At 43.1% G+C, this 16375-nt stretch overlaps 1 protein-coding gene across 1 annotated transcript in view; it reads right to left on the bottom strand.

Annotated features, from left to right (window-relative positions):
* ltbp4 (latent transforming growth factor beta binding protein 4) overlaps nucleotides 1-16375 on the bottom strand; it is a gene marked incomplete at both ends in the record, with an annotated part of 122797 nt that overhangs the window by 60733 nt on the left and 45689 nt on the right. Inside the window, one exon of the mRNA XM_080544762.1 lies at nucleotides 7221-7450. Coding sequence (XP_080400888.1) covers nucleotides 7221-7450 — 230 coding nt within the window. The remainder of the gene's footprint in view (nucleotides 1-7220; nucleotides 7451-16375) is intronic.

Below are 16375 nucleotides of genomic sequence, written 5' to 3'. Positions count from 1 at the left end.
CCCACAAGTCTCATAGGCTCCCCCTGCGACAGACACAACTTGCATTAAACCTGTTGCCTGGTCGACCCCCAGCCCGTTCCTGAATAAACAGGAGGATCAGAACCCACATCCCCGTGCCAGACCTGCTCCAAACGCATCTTTTAAACGGTTTAAATATCCGAACATTCTATTTTATTTAACTGGCTCGATTACAACAGAAGCGATTCGATTCCGTAAGAAACCTCAGAAGTGTAAAATGCCACATGTAAGACAAGCTGAACGAACACACCTGGAAGGCTTTGAAATCATCTCCAACCATTTCCAATACTGATGCCCAGTTCAGTCACGTGCATCTGTCTATGCCTGTCTGTGTTCCTCATGGTGCTTTTACCACATTGGATAAGTACGGTCGGGGAGAGCCAACTTGTAGTAAAATCAAATCAGTGTGTTAAAATATTAGCCGAGACATAAAAATAGAGCACAGAAGCTATCCCAAATAATCCTTTTATGGTTACTCTCGACAATAAAAACCCCAGAAGAATCCCCGAGCCAACTTAGAAACCTGAGGTTTGGATGGAAACACCTCGTTATTCTGCTGTATGAATAATGTCATGGATCAAGAACGGGAAAGAGTTGAAACAAACTGATAAAGTGAAAGTTATAGGGCGAAAGAACATGCCAGAACATTGCAACATGGGGGAACTGAGCTTCCATTTACAAATAAGAAACACCAATAAACATGGATTACCCTGTGATTTGTTCTCGATTTTCACAAGTAATTAACCATGAAACAAAGCTGGAACACAGGTGTGACATGACATCACAACAACACTATCTCCAGTTCGCCATAATTCACCAATCCCCAACAAACTGGAGAACAGGAGGGGAGGGTGGGGTGTTAAGGCGCGTGCCAGACAACTAGACAACCAGCTTTTTAGGCTTTTTAGCGTATACAAAATGGTGTTTTGCTTCAGAGCTTACGAGACTCGTTGACCTTATATAGGTCATGGGAATCAAGCACAGCTGGATCCTAGGGAAGCCTGGCTTCTAAATACATGCCGGCATTTCAACTGTCTGTAGTGGCTTCCACCAAGGACATGACCACCAGACCTTTGCTTCAGCCAGTCAGTGTAGGAAAGGAAGGAAAAGGAGACCAAGAAAGAAAGAAAGAAAGAAGTCCTTTAACACGAGGACAACCGTGCCTTTTTTACCTACTATAAATGACCCCCTCTTTACAATGCTACGCTGCTATTTACACTACCGACCAGTAATTAGCCTGCTTCCTACACAGGAAAACTGCAATATAGCTTTATACTAGCTTATCCTGATGTGATTTTGAAAATGTAAGGATACTGGGTGGTAGAACACACATATCTGCCGACTTGTTCCGTCATTCACCAGCTACCGTGACATATGTACTGTATGTCTACGGTTCTCGGCCACTGAATAAAACCCCCCCTGCTCAATCACACATCTTTCTACCAAACCTGGTCAACCGCCGCTGATCAGGACGAGGGTTTATTTACACTCGCTACAAGGAGGCTATGATCAGGGCTAGCCGACCGCTAGCTGGCTCGCTGCGCAAACCAGCCAACAATAAGGAGTTTTACAATGAACACTAAAGTTTCTCAGGGAGTGTTGTTAGATAGCATTCTGGACGTCCCGCTGGAAATGGAACTGTGGCAGCGCCAGCCGCCAACCGACGAAGACCAATGGGGTGTCTGAAACACGGACACTCCCCCTGACCCGGTCGCGCGCGGCAGGCCTCTGGCACCGGGTTTGGTGGCTGTTCCACTGACCAAGGCCGAACCCGAAGCTGTGTGTGAGTGATTCTCGGCCAGTTTTCTGGGAGGAAAGGCGGGATACACAGCCAGGGACGGAGGGGACGGGGGGTGGATGTGGGGGACAGGGGGACGAGGGGGGGCTTGGCATAGACCGGGACACACAGTAAATTACCACGCTACCGTTGGGAGGACCTCACTGTCTGTGTCTGCCTGGCCTCTGGATGGCTCTCTCTCTCGCTACGGGAGGAGGTCTTCTGTCTAGGTTCTGACAGGTGTTGTTGTCAGGACCGCTTTTTACTGGGTCACCGAGGTCACTCTGTGTTTCTTTGTCTTCTCTGCGTCTTCGGCTCTTTTGGTTTTCGTGGCTAAACCAGGCTCTCTGAACAACTCTCTCTGTCGAATCCTTTCAATTCACACAACAAAAACAACCTAACCCTCACCCTTTACATTGTTCTGAACAGGAAGTCGTCTTGTCAAGATCTGGGTACCTTTTCTTTTAGAAGAGAAAGAGTTTTGGTGCCACTAACAACCCTTTTTGGTTGTATGTAGAACCCTCTCTTGGGTCAAGGGTCAGAGAAGGGTCAGCCGAAGAAGGTCTTTTGGTTCTAGGTAGAGTACATCACTGTGCAGGGCTGCTGGTGAAACAGTGTTGGCTTATTAGCTAGTGAGTTGGTTAGTAAATCTTTGAATCCAAACATATAGTCCAACAGTGGAAGAGCTCTGCACCCACACACACTCACACTCACACACACGCACACGCACACACGCACACGCTCACGCTCACACTCACACTCACACTCACACACACCCACACATACACCCCCCCACACACACATACACACACACACACACTCACACTCACGTATACACACACTTACCCACACTTACACACTTACACACACACACACACACACACGGTGCCCAGATAGGATTATTATTTCAATTACCAATAGGAAGCTCTGCTCCATGTAGCAGATTGCCCCTCCACCCATGACAACAACAGCTACCCAAACACTATCAATCAGTCTACGGCTGTCTCAGAGACCAGGAATGGCACTGTGGCAGGCCTTAGAGGCTGTGTGTGTGTGTGTGTGTGTGTGTGTGTGTGTGTGTGTGTGTGTGTGTGTGTGTGTGTGTGTGCGTGCGTACATGAATTTACAACTTCATTGTGCAGTAAAATGATGTTTGTGGTGAACTGTTGAGCGCCAATCAAAGCGATATCTAAACTAAAGCAACAGTTTTATTATCGACATAAGGACATCACTCAAAGGACTCCTTCAATTGAGAACAATCGTGTCATTATAATCAAATCAGCGTGTGAATATGTGAGGGACTGCTCCCCCAGCCAGGTCCCCAGGCCAGCCCTGCTACAAAGGTGCGTTTTCACCCTGCGTCATGCGGTCTCTAAGTGTATATTTATTTAACACATATGTGACACGTTTTGGTGAGAAGGTCTGCATGTCGGCAATTCACAAGTCGCGCAAATGACCAAAAAGCTGTGTTGTCAGAATGAGTTTCTCCGGTGTACCAACATTCAAAAAAGCATATATTCTTCAACTATATTCAGATTTCAATGTATGACTCATCATTTGAAACTGTACAATCTTCTCTTTCATAATCTGGAAAACTGAAAAATGGCCGTGCCCTACTTGAGGACTTTTTCACCAGAAACTCACCACAATTTAATCAATTTGATTAGATTGAATAAGGTACTGAGAGCATGGAAGCATATTGCTATCAGTACCTTACGTAATCAATCTACAAATCAAATTTATTAAATGGTGGTGTGTTTCTTTACAGTATGTAGGCTACAGTAAAATCGATTATATCCATGAACAAGTTATATTCAATATGTACGTAGCTTCAAAATACAGAATGTGGTATTGTAATGATTCTTAACACTAGGACAGCCGTGCCTATTTCAACTACTCTTTGAGCCGCCCTCTATAGAATGGTAATCTGCTACTTACACATAAAGATCACTAGAGGGCACTTCTTGTAAATTAGCCTGCCTCCTACACAGAAAAACAGCAAAATAGCTTTATACCAGCTTATCCTGGTGATTTTCAAAATGTAAGGATACTGGGTGGTAGAACGCACATATCTATGAAAAGGGGTCCTGAAGTTTGACCGAGTGCAAAGGTATACATTTTTTTTTTTTACTCCCCACCTTGGCTGTTCTAGTGTTAACGCTAAAAGGCCCGGGCTGTCAAAGTACCCAGATTGAGTTTTGAATCACCATGTTGTGGGTGAAGTGACAGTAAGGATAGCTACAGTAACGGACCATTTGCGCTTTTGGAAGCAGGTGTTAAACTTGCCTCAGGACAATACTTGGAGATGTTGGCTATTAAAGAAAGGTGTGGTAGTCAAAACGCTTCCAGATTTTGAAATGGCAACAACACTATTATGTTAAAAACACATTTTTAGACATTTAGGAAAAGTCTGAGAATTCGATGAGGGGGAGTAGGGTATAGTGGTTGGTGGAGGGTTGGACAGGGGAGGAAGGTGCAGAAGTAGATTAGGATGGATTGGTGTAGAATGTTCTTCAGGGACAAGAAGACTCACCCCACATTTTCTGTTGTACCCAATGCATTATGGGAATGTTTGTTTACGACGGAATGAAAAGTGTGAATAAACATATCGGAGAAAAGAAAACGACCGAAAAAAAACCTGACTTTGACCTGTGCTCCTCTAACTTGGAAACTTGGATGAAGGCTTTATAGCAGACATAAAATGTTGGGGTTGAGGGGAAATTCAAGCATTAAGTAATATTGTTACTTTCCACGCAAGACAACATGCTCTGCTCTAGTGACTTTATATATTTGACCCATTCGGTATGAGCAGAATGTAGGACACGGTCCTGGAACATATACGTTCCGTGATGAGAACTGTTCCTAAGTCTGGGAAGAAGGGAAAAGAGAGAAGTATAGTGCTTTCCCCTTCGGTGTTTGGTTGGAGCGACTAACGTGATGTTTTGCTATGAGGTCATGTCTTGACTAGCCCTCAGAGATAACCATTACACTGCCCTTGTGACTACAAACCAGTGGGGTGAGGTTGACATACTGTAGCTTGTGGTCGAGGCTCAACAAAAGAAATAGCCCACTAGACTAGGTGTAGTGCATACAAAAAAAACTGTCAACAGTTAAACCAGGGTTCCCACACATTCGGAAACATCAAATTCAAGCAGCTTTCAAGGACTTTCAAGACTCAATTCCCTCAAATTCAAGGAGCCAACACGGCATAGTTTGAGACAGAACTAGATGAGAATTTATAGAATAGGAACTATCCGCTCATAGACAACAATTAATGGTCTCTTGCCTTCTCTAGCACAGCACAGCAAAACAATATATTGTGAAAATATGTGTAAAGTTAAGCAATACAGAGACTTATTTACTAGTTGACGAGCTAAGTAAAACATTTTTGAAGAGAGAGAGAGAGAGAGAGAGACAGAGAGAGAGAGAGAGAGAGAGAGACAGAGAGAGAGAGAATGAGAGACAGAGAGAGAGAGAGAGACAGAGAGAGAGAGAGAGAGAGAGAGAGAGAGAGAGAGAGAGAGAGAGAGAGAGGGGGGAATTCAAGCACTTTCAATGACCCATGTCATTGAACCCTATTTTCAACAACTTTTAAGACCTTGATTTATTTTTTCAAATTCACAAACTTTCAAGGATTTCAAGGACCAGTGGGAACCCTGTGTAGTGCATACAAAAAAACAGTCAACAGTTAAACATCCTTTCCAAACTAATGTTGAATAATGCCAATTCAAGAACAGGACACTTTCCTGCATTAGACACAAACTGTCACAGTATCACAGTCCAAAGTTACAAGACTAGAAATCTCAGACACCGCTGTATTAGATGGTGTGTGAGATTGCGTTTGCTTATGTGCTAACTATGCCACTTTCACCCCTCAGATAAGATTGAGGCCCAACTCCACCGACCAGTGTCGGCCATTTTAGCAGGCCGTGATGAGGTCATGGGTTGAGGTCATGGGCTAAGTATCAATCAGGGGTTCATTAGCTAAACAAAATATCCATCATCTCGATACACTTAAGGTACCTATGCCTGTGTGCCAAGACAAACAATGGCAGGAATTGGTCACAATGGGTAAGCGGGGTTCCATGTCGGACTGGAACCCACATCTACGTACGGTGTGCAAAGCTAACACCTTATCTTATCCTTAGGTTTTACAACCAGGACAAGAGCTACATCGTTAGAGAAGGCTAGGGCCGGAGTGCTTTTTGAAGTGGAAACGTTCCACGGCAAATTGCTGCTTGTTTGGATACTGGATTCTGATTGGCTAGCAACAGTGGTAAATATCCCAACAACAACCCACAGTTCAGACCGCATTTCCAGTATCAATGCGCCTCCCAATCAATCTGATTAAGAACACCTGTGCTGACCTACAATGCAATGGTTAATCTGGTTTATGGGACTATATTCTGTGGCGGAAGGATATATGTATTCTGAAACGATTAATAACTGTAAATAAATGAATGTAATGTTACAACTGTGTATTTATTTTTCATATTATGTGGTGGCTGTTGTAGAAAAGCAATTCGGCTTCGCCTCGTGCCACAACCCTGTACCAGTGGTAAATGAGTCCACAACCCCCTTCCTCTCATGGTAAATTGCTTCAATCTACCGTATCCCAAACGATGTAAAGCACACAGCTTCATCCTCAGCCGATAGTGATGAAAACATTCCTCGTCGAGGCCTGTTTGAGACCCGCCCCTCACAACCACCTTACACACATGTTATAACCATGTTATAACCAGTGTTGCCACAGTTACTTTGAAAAAGTATTCTGATTACTGATTACTGATTACTCCTTTAAAAAGTAATCTAGTTACTTTACTGATTACTTGATTTTAAAAGTAACTAAGTTAGATTACTAGTTACTTTTTTAGTTACTATTGGCAGCTGCCTAGGCACCCGACCCCCCCCCCCCTGAGATTCCAAATGTTTCTTTAAATTTGATGTTGTGCTTTTACCACAGGACAATATTTTCTTGCCAGCACAGAGTGTACAACGAACATTTATGTTCTTGTCATCCTTTGCTGACACAAACTCAAAATAATCCTTATATTTCCAGCTATTTAACGCATATCTCTGTTCTCGCTCCATTGTGTAGGCTACGCTTCTGTTTACACAATACACAATAGTATCGCGTTAGAATACTCGTTACTGAAAAAGTATTCAGATTAGAGTAACGCGTTACTTAGTAACGCGTTACCGGCATCACTGGTTATAACACACATTCATCAACACACATTCCAATACACAAATCTTCTAGCCCTGAAGAGCAAACTGTTGCTGAATACCTGTTGAAAATGATATCGAATCTTAATGAAATGAGCTTAAAGAAGGCCACATTGTTACACACACACACACACACACACACACACACACACACACACACACACACACACATACACACACACACAGCCCCCCCTCTCACCTGCAGGAGTGCTGACGTGGACGGTGTATTGGCCTTTCTGGGTGTGGAAGCTCTTGACACTGGTGGTCTGGGCGTCTTGTGTGTCGGTGGAGGAAGAGGAGGAAGAGGAGGCCGCGTGGAGCTTCTTCCTCTCCGCTTCGATGTGCTTCATCAGGAGGGCGGCCATCTTATCACCCCGACCGTCGCGGGCCAGAGCCTTCTTCATCAGGACCGACTGGGCCTCCTTCAATCTGGACAACACAGACAACACACATGTGTAGGGCCTGTTGATATAGATACTGTATATACAGGGTTCCCACACATTCTGAAACATCAAATTCAAGCACCTTTCAAGGACTTTCAAGACTCAATTCCCTCAAATTCAAGGACCCAACACGGCATAGTTTGAGACAATTAAAAAGAGAGAGAGAGAGAGAGGGGAATTCAAGCACTTTCAATGACCCATGTCTATTTTCAAAAACGTTTAAGACCTTGATTTCGTTTTCTCAAATTCACAAACTTTCAAGGATTTCAAGGACCCGTGGGAACCCTGTATATAGATATGTGACAGGATCAGATGAAAAGGCTCTAGGGCGGTGACTGAAACATTCATACAACCAGCTATTTTGTCTGCATTTTCATTACGCAAGATTATAATGTTTTCAGTAAGAGATTTTTTTTTTTTTTTTTTTTTTTTGTATACTTCAAATGCCAGGATATCATGCTAGATTCTCCTGTCCATGTCGTATGATTTCAATGCACACTTATCAGAAGGTCTATTCTGGTTCTAGTCCTACAATTACTGTAAATGGAGGAAATCGAATCAAGGAAATCAAACCAAGTTATAGATAACCAAGTTATGGATGACGAATCTATAATCTTCTAATTTTGTATCAATTATGGTGAAATGTTCCTTACTGCATACATTTTTACTAAACAGTATGGCCTAAATAGTATGCAGTCTGGGTAGTATGGAGTATGTACTTTTAGTAGTCGATGGGAAGTATGATTGTTACATTACATTGTGGCATTTTATGAGTACTAAATGTTTGCACATTTTGCATTCTGAAAAAGCCTACTAAATTGGGTGCAGTGTCATCGTCGGTCACAGCCAGCGAGGTGTAAGTCCCAGTGTTTGTCCCTGACAGGCCGCCGTGTGGTCAGGGACAACTGTTTCCATGGTAATCCACAGAGAGATGTGGATGACCTCTTTTAAACTGTCAAGAGGAAGAGGAATTCATGAGGAATTCATGCTCATAATTCTTGTCTTCAGAAAGTGTACGAATTAAGAGATAACAAAGATGTCCTCTACGACAGCATGTTTGGATACTGAATTCTGATTGGCTAGCAACAGTGGTAAATACCCCCAACAACCCACAGTTCAGACCGCATTTCCAGTATCAATGCGCCTCCCAATCAGTCTGATTAAGAACACCTGTGCTGACCTACAATGCAATGGTCGATCTTGTTTATGGGACTATATTCTGTGGCTGAAGGATATACTGTATGTATTCTGAAACGATTAATCATTGTAAATACATGAATTTAATGTTACAACTGTGTATTTATTTGTTATATTATGTGGTGGCTGTTGTAGAAAAGCAATTGACCATTGGAGGGCGGGGGTTGTGGACTCATTTACCACTGTACAGGGTTTTCCTACTCGGCTTCGCCTCGTGCCACAACCCTGTACCAGTGGTAAATGAGTCCACAACCCCCTTATTCTCATGGTAAATCTTTACAATGCAAAGCTGCTGTTTACACACAACGACCACTAGTTGGCTGCTTGTAAATTAGCCTGCTTCCTAAAGAGAAAAACTGCAAAATAGCTTTATATCAGCTTATCCTGATGTGATTTCGAAACTGTAAGGATACTGGGGTGGTAGAACGCACATATCTAGGAAAAGTCATGAAAGGAGGGTCCTGAAATTTGATCGAGTGCAAAGATATAACACTTTTCTTTACTCACTTTACTCAAATGACCCCTCACGGCTGTTCTAGTGTTAATATGCTTTTCATTGTGGCACCTCAAACACAATCCTGTAATGCTGTAATGCAAGCAACCATAAGCAGATAATTCAGCTAGAGCCTTATTTGATCGGCATATCAAATAACCTCATCCATCTTATATTTGCCAAGAATTTTCCCCCTGACATTCTTATTGATGTTTTTCTTTGTACACAGACACACTTTATCAGCTTTCTGGAGCAGACAATGACTAGGCCTGGGATATCCTACTCAGACTCTTTCAGACACTTTCTCAAGAGCACAAGAGCTCATCCCAGGGTCTGTTTGGTAATGTATGGGTTTCCATGGTAACCGCGGATCCCCAAATAATAAATGACTCGAAAGGGTCTAGCCAAGGTATGTAAATGCATGACCTGTCCTGGAGTGAGTACTGTAAGAGTTTTGATTGGGTAATTAAACCGTGTGTATTTACAGTACAGTTGAGGGAAATATGTCAGAGTGAGACTTTGACTTGGCGTGGGCAAAGATCATGACAACACTTTCAGTTGAGTAGACACACACACACACACACACACACACATACATAGACACACACACACACACAGACAGACAGACAGACAGACAGACAGACACACAGACACACAGACACACAGACACACAGACACACAGACACACAGACACACAGAGACACACACACACACACACACACACACACACACACACACAGACACACAGACACACAGACACACAGACACACAGACACACACACACACACACACACACACACACACACACACCACCTCAAGGTGTCTCTCAGACCTGCCATTCTTTTAGTAAGTGAGCTACCAAGGAGAGATGTGTGTGAGAGACGTAGCCTGTAACACAAACACCCCAACGTGTTCACCTTACATGGTGTTTCACGGCACACGAGACGGAGATGCATTTATGAGAGAAAGTTCAGTTTAGCTGAATAGAGAGAGAGAGGGTGTGTACGAGCGCTGGTGGTTGGATCGTGGGAGGTTGTTATTCGAGAGAGGCAATATATCAAATAAGTCATCACAATCACTGGCTCAGTCTCTGCTTTCTCAAGGGTTGACCCATGGAAAAACATTAGTGTTTGTACTGACTCTGAAATGAATAACAGCATGAGGATTTAAGGGCTACCCCAAAACAACTTGATCAAATCCAGGCCACGGATAGGTTATGTATACACGTCACTCCCACCGGTGGTCGTTCAGACTTACAAACCCTGTCCAAAACGCTGAGAGAGAAAACACACTTTTGATAGCCGATATCTTGATATTCCTTTGCTGAGATTTTAGGACAAACCTAGGAATGGGCCTCAACTCTCTACCTACTGCTGAAACAAGACAACAATGTGACAGCAGCTGGTGAAAGTGGGAACAAGTAGGCAATCAACTAAAATGTTCTGACTTTTTATTCTGAAAAATGTAAATAAATCTAAAAAGTCAATGTTGTTGAAAATCAACGACACACTCGCTAGTCAAGCCAACACATTGCACAACAACGCAATGGATTCGGTGAGTCACCCCCCACTAGTCTACACTAACTAGGTAGTAATGGGGATGACTCACTGAATCCGTTGCGTTGCGATATTTTGGCTTGACTAGCGAGTACGGAGTACAACAACAACAACAACAACAACCACTAAAACCCTGTTGTTGACATTGAAGTACACAGTATGTCACTTGTGTCCCGTCAGGTAAAGGGTAGCAGCCTGCAGACACCGGTGGTGCCTTTTCAATAGTTTATTGTATGTGTGTTGTTTATACAGGACCCGACCCTTTCCTTCCTTGGCTGAAGTCAGTTAACGGCCAGGTCCACACTGTGTGAGATGGCAGTTGCAGATTACCGAGCCGCTTTCACAGGCTGCCTGCCTTGCTTGTCCTGCCTGCCTGGTTCTCAGATGATTGTCGTACAGTATACCCCCCCCCCGTTCTAACAGGGGCTACGTGGAATGAAATGTACACAGGAGACTTCACTCAGCGACACGCCGTTTTCACACATTACAGCAACTGTTTTTTCAGAGGGCTGTTCGTGTTCCGTTCCACCTCGTTTGAGATGCCTATGTCATTCTGTGGGACTCTTAACTGGATGCTTAGAGAGTGCGCCGGGCACTGGACTGCACTCAGACAGGGTGATCTTACACAGGGGCCCACTTTGTGCAGACCTGGGTTCAAATAGTCTTTAATATCATTTAAAATATTTTGCCATGTCCTTGATTGATTTTGCTTGGCGCAACGGGACAAAAACAAAACAAAAAACTCCCCAAAGTGTGAACCGCACCCATCTGGCACTCCGCAGAGGCTCAAGCTAGTGTCATGTATTTGCGTTCGTTCAAATACTATTTTGCCCCGGGTCTGAACCTGTGACGGATGTTGTTGCAGTACTGCACGGGCCTGGGGTGAGTTTCACTAAAGCTTTGTAGCTCAAGTACAACTTCATCTCTCACAATCCAGGCCCACTCCTACTGTTGAAGTTCAGAAAAACTCTTCATTTAATTTAACACATTTTGTTGACCTGCAACCAGTGCCTTGTGTTGTTACTCTATAGCTGCTTTGTGGCTGCTGGGGTCATCAGAAGAACATAAGTGATACATAAGCTGCAGGACTAGCTTTTAGGAAACTGCAATCTAGAACATGTAATCTAAAACATGTCATCTAAAACATGTAATCTGAAACATGTAATCCGATAGTAATCAAATTCAAATTGATGAAAAGGTCCTCATGTCGGGAATTGTGAAACCTCGCAATCGAGCCAAACAAGTCTTGTTGTGAAAAAAATGTAAAAAAAATAAATTAGGACGACAAATGAAGCGATGAAGAACTCACTCAATATCATAACCAACAATTTTACATTCACTAAATACCTACAGTTAGTTAGCAAAGTCGGGTGGGGGGTATTATTGGTATTAGTGTGTAGCCACACCCACACCCCAGCTGTATTTAAGTAGCCATGTGTGTGTGGACCTGTTTACAAGATGTTTACAAGTTTACAAGATGGATGCTGATGCTCTCGCTAATGCTATCAACAGAATTTCAGAAGCCGGTAGAAATATCGATAGTGGGCAATTAATGAACTCCTTCATATTGGAAGAAGACAACAGAATTTCAGACATTTATTCTCCACATCAGTTCACTATTCATGGCACAGTCGTCTGCAGACAGACCTTCTGCTGTGTTCTTGGGTAAGTTTTAGTGAGTTACAAGTGTTGTTTACTAGGATTTTGTGTTGTTTACTTAGGATAGCCAAACATTTATGTGTTGTTTTGTGAGTAAGGTAAATAGCGCTTTTGTTAGCATCAGCTTCAGATTCACTGTAATGTCTGCATCCTGCTTTCTAGGCTACTGGGTTAATGGTAAATGGACTGCACTTATATAGCGTATTTTTTGCTGCTCCAAAGCGCTTTACAACGGCCTCTCATTCACCCATTCACACACACATTCACACATTCACACACACATTCACCCATTCACACATTCACCCATTCACACATTCACACATTCACACATTCACACACCATATTCTGTGGATGGCTATGTTTGATTATGTTTCTGAACAGTTTTTCTTCGATTTCTCAGCCTAAGACTGAAAAAATCAGGTGTAGTGCTGAGGCACAAATATGTACATTTCAAGCCTGCAAACTGCGACACTTTAAATAAATGTGCAATAACACTATGTGCAATATGACAACCCTAGTCGTCTATCTGTACAGTATAGTATAGTGGATAGTGTACATAGCCTTTATTTATGTAAACCAGCTCCTTCCCTTCTTGTGTGTTTTTTTAAAGTTTTTTTTTCTTTCTTTCCTAGCACCAGGGGAGCCCCCCCTCCTAAATTTCGTTGTTTGGTACCTGTACTGTAGCAATGACAATAAAGACCATTCATTCATTCATTCAAGAGAGGCTTCCTTGACTTTAATTGATATCGCTTTGGTCCTTATGTTGACAAACACCAATAGCAAACTCCAAAGGCAAACGCAAAGCCTTGAATCAATACTAGACAGTGACAGCTCATTCAAATCTAACAACTTGCAATATTTGGGGGTTGGCTGAAAAATAAACTGGTTATAAGTGATGTGTTAACTAATTATAAATCATTTATAAATGTTACCTTGATGTGTGACCCATGTATCTGTACTGAGGCAGAGATAAAGACTATAGCTACAGATGTTTTCATAGAGAGCCATGGACATTTGCCCAAGCCGGTGTGTGTGTGTGTGTGTGTGTGTGTGTGTGTGTGTGTGTGTGTGTGTGTGTGTGCGTGTGTGTGTGCGTGTGTGTGTGTGTGTGTGTGTGTGTGTGTGTGTGTGTACAGGCCACAGATCCACTCTGTTCTCACTGTACAGGGCTAATGAGTAAAACAGAGCTTCCTTCTACAACCCCCTGCAACCACCATTTCTCATTTAAGAAAACCAGCCAAAAACGCTCGGCCTGCAAAAGAGATCCACACACACACTGGAGGCCTTCGCTGCTATCCATCTCACTGGGAGTCATTACATAACCCTTTCCACTGATGTGGGGTAGTGAATTCTCCTGTTGTCAGCAGTGGAAGCCACAACATTGTTTTTTTGTATGTATTGTATGAAACGTACGTACAACATTACTCAAATCAGCGTGAGTATTGGGGACTTCTTTAATAATATTCACTCTAAAATACGTTAGAACACTTGGCTAGGCTACCGGTAGTACTGTAAACATTTTTATGAGAACCAACATTTTTTATGAACAATGGCCACCTCTTTCATTCCAGTCACTAGCACTAACTCAAATTATTATAAACTATGTCTTTATGAAACAGAAGCACTGGTGCCCTTGTATGATGTCATCATGTATGATGTCATATCCGTTAGCTGCAGCGGGCACAGCTAGAGAATCCCACCTTTGCCACATAATGTAGGTTTACCTCTTACCCAGTAGCACATGGTTCTATAGTAGTATACTAGAAGTAATAAGTATACTAAAATAATAATAATAATAAATATAACCGCAAGCGGCAATGGGGCGTGTTCCTACAGATATGCCCCCATAACCATAAATGGGGTGAGATTGACAGACACGGGGTAGACCTACAGACAGGTTGTAGATTGACAGACACGGGGTAGACCTACAGACAGGTTGTAGATTGACAGACAGTAGACCTACAGACAGGTTGTAGATTGACAGACAGTAGACCTACAGACAGGTTGTAGATTGACAGACAGTAGACCTACAGACAGGTTGTAGATTGACAGACACGGGGTAGATCTACAGACAGGTAGTAGACTGACAGACACGGGGTAGACCTACAGACAGGTTGTAGATTGACAGACACGTGGTAGACCTACAGACAGGTTGTAGATTGACAGACACGGGGTAGACCTACAGACAGGTTGTAGATTGACAGACAGGGGGGTAGACCTACAGACAGGTTGTAGATTGACAGACAGTAGACCTACAGACAGGTTGTAGACTGACAGACACGTGGTAGACCTACAGCCAGGTTGTAGATTGACAGACACGGGGTAGACCTACAGACAGGTTGTAGATTGACAGACACGGGGTAGACCTACAGACAGGTTGTAGATTGACAGACAGTAGACCTACAGACAGGTTGTAGACTGACAGACACGTGGTAGATCTACAGACAGGTTGTAGATTGACAGACAGGGGGTAGACCTACAGACAGGTTGTAGATTGACAGACATGTGGTAGACCTACAGACAGGTTGTAGATTGACAGACATGGGGTAGATCTACAGACAGGTTGTAGATTGACAGACAGGGGGTAGACCTACAGACAGGTTGTAGATTGACAGACATGTGGTAGACCTACAGACAGGTTGTAGATTGACAGACAGGGGGGTAGACCTACAGACAGGTTGTAGATTGACAGACATGGGGTAGATCTACAGACAGGTGGTAGATTGACAGACACGGGGTAGACCTACAGACAGGTTGTAGATTGACAGACATGGGGTAGACCTACAGACAGGTTGTAGATTGACAGACAGGGGGTAGACCTACAGACAGGTTGTAGATTGACAGACAGGGGGTAGACCTACAGACAGGTTGTGTACAGGGGGGTAGACCTACAGACAGTTGTAGTTTGACAGACAGGGGGTAGACGACAGGTTGTAGATTGACAGACAGGGGGTAGACCTACAGACAGGTTGTAGTTTGACAGACAGGGGGTAGACCTACAGACAGGTTGTGTACAGGGGGGTAGACCACATGTCTCTCTTTAACAGGCAATCATCCTGTCTTAAAGGGCTGTTTCGTCCCTTGGACTGACATTGGACTGCCAAGCCTTGTCCAAAACACTCTCTTTATCCAATAATGAATTGGACATGCACACACACACACACACACACACACTCGCACGCACGCGCACACACACACACACACACACACACACACACACACACACACACACACATACACATACACATACACACACACACACACACACACATTTCTTCCCTCTGTTTGCAGAGTACAGTAGCTCTATAGGTTTTACAGTATATTTTATTAGGAGAATAGTTCCCTCTGCTGACTACTAGGGGTAACACCACTTCACTGTGGAGTGCTGACTGCTTTCACGTTACTGTTACACTAACATGCTTAATTGCGTGTTGTTTAGATAGAAAATAACTGAATAATTCAAACATTTGATTAGGAGAACATCTGAAGAGGTTGCAGTGAGTGAGTAAGTTAGGAAAGTTGCAGATTCGTACCAACAAACACCTCATTTATAGGCTTACACCTCTTTGCGTGCAAAATGATTATAGTGCCTGGAGGTATACTAAAATACTAGGCTAGAAATATTCGTGAGTGACTATTACAAAAAGGAACAAATATCAGTTTAATATAAATATATACGTTTCTCCATTCGCTACATGATTGCCCTAAAATAATGTGTTTTACAGTATGCAACGTTATAAGGAAACTACAGCATACAGGGTTCCTACAAGTTTCAACAAGTCAAATCTAAGACCTTTTTAGACCTTTTTTAGACCTCTTTGAATAGAATTTTAGACCTATTCGCGACACCATAGCTTTCTGTCAGCCTGCCGTAGCTTCGTTCGTCAATAAATGGTTCCAGCTTGATTACTTTCCACGTAAATAGATGTGGTCGGACTGATTTCCTTGCAGGACAAGTTAATCTCATTTTTTAGACCTAGCACCACATTTTTTTGACCTAATAACT

Source organism: Nansenia antarctica, assembly GCF_963989245.1.
Source record: "Nansenia antarctica genome assembly, chromosome: 14".
In the NCBI taxonomy this organism is placed as follows: Eukaryota; Metazoa; Chordata; class Actinopteri; order Argentiniformes; family Microstomatidae; genus Nansenia; species Nansenia antarctica.
This window is presented reverse-complemented; position numbering and strand designations above follow the sequence as displayed.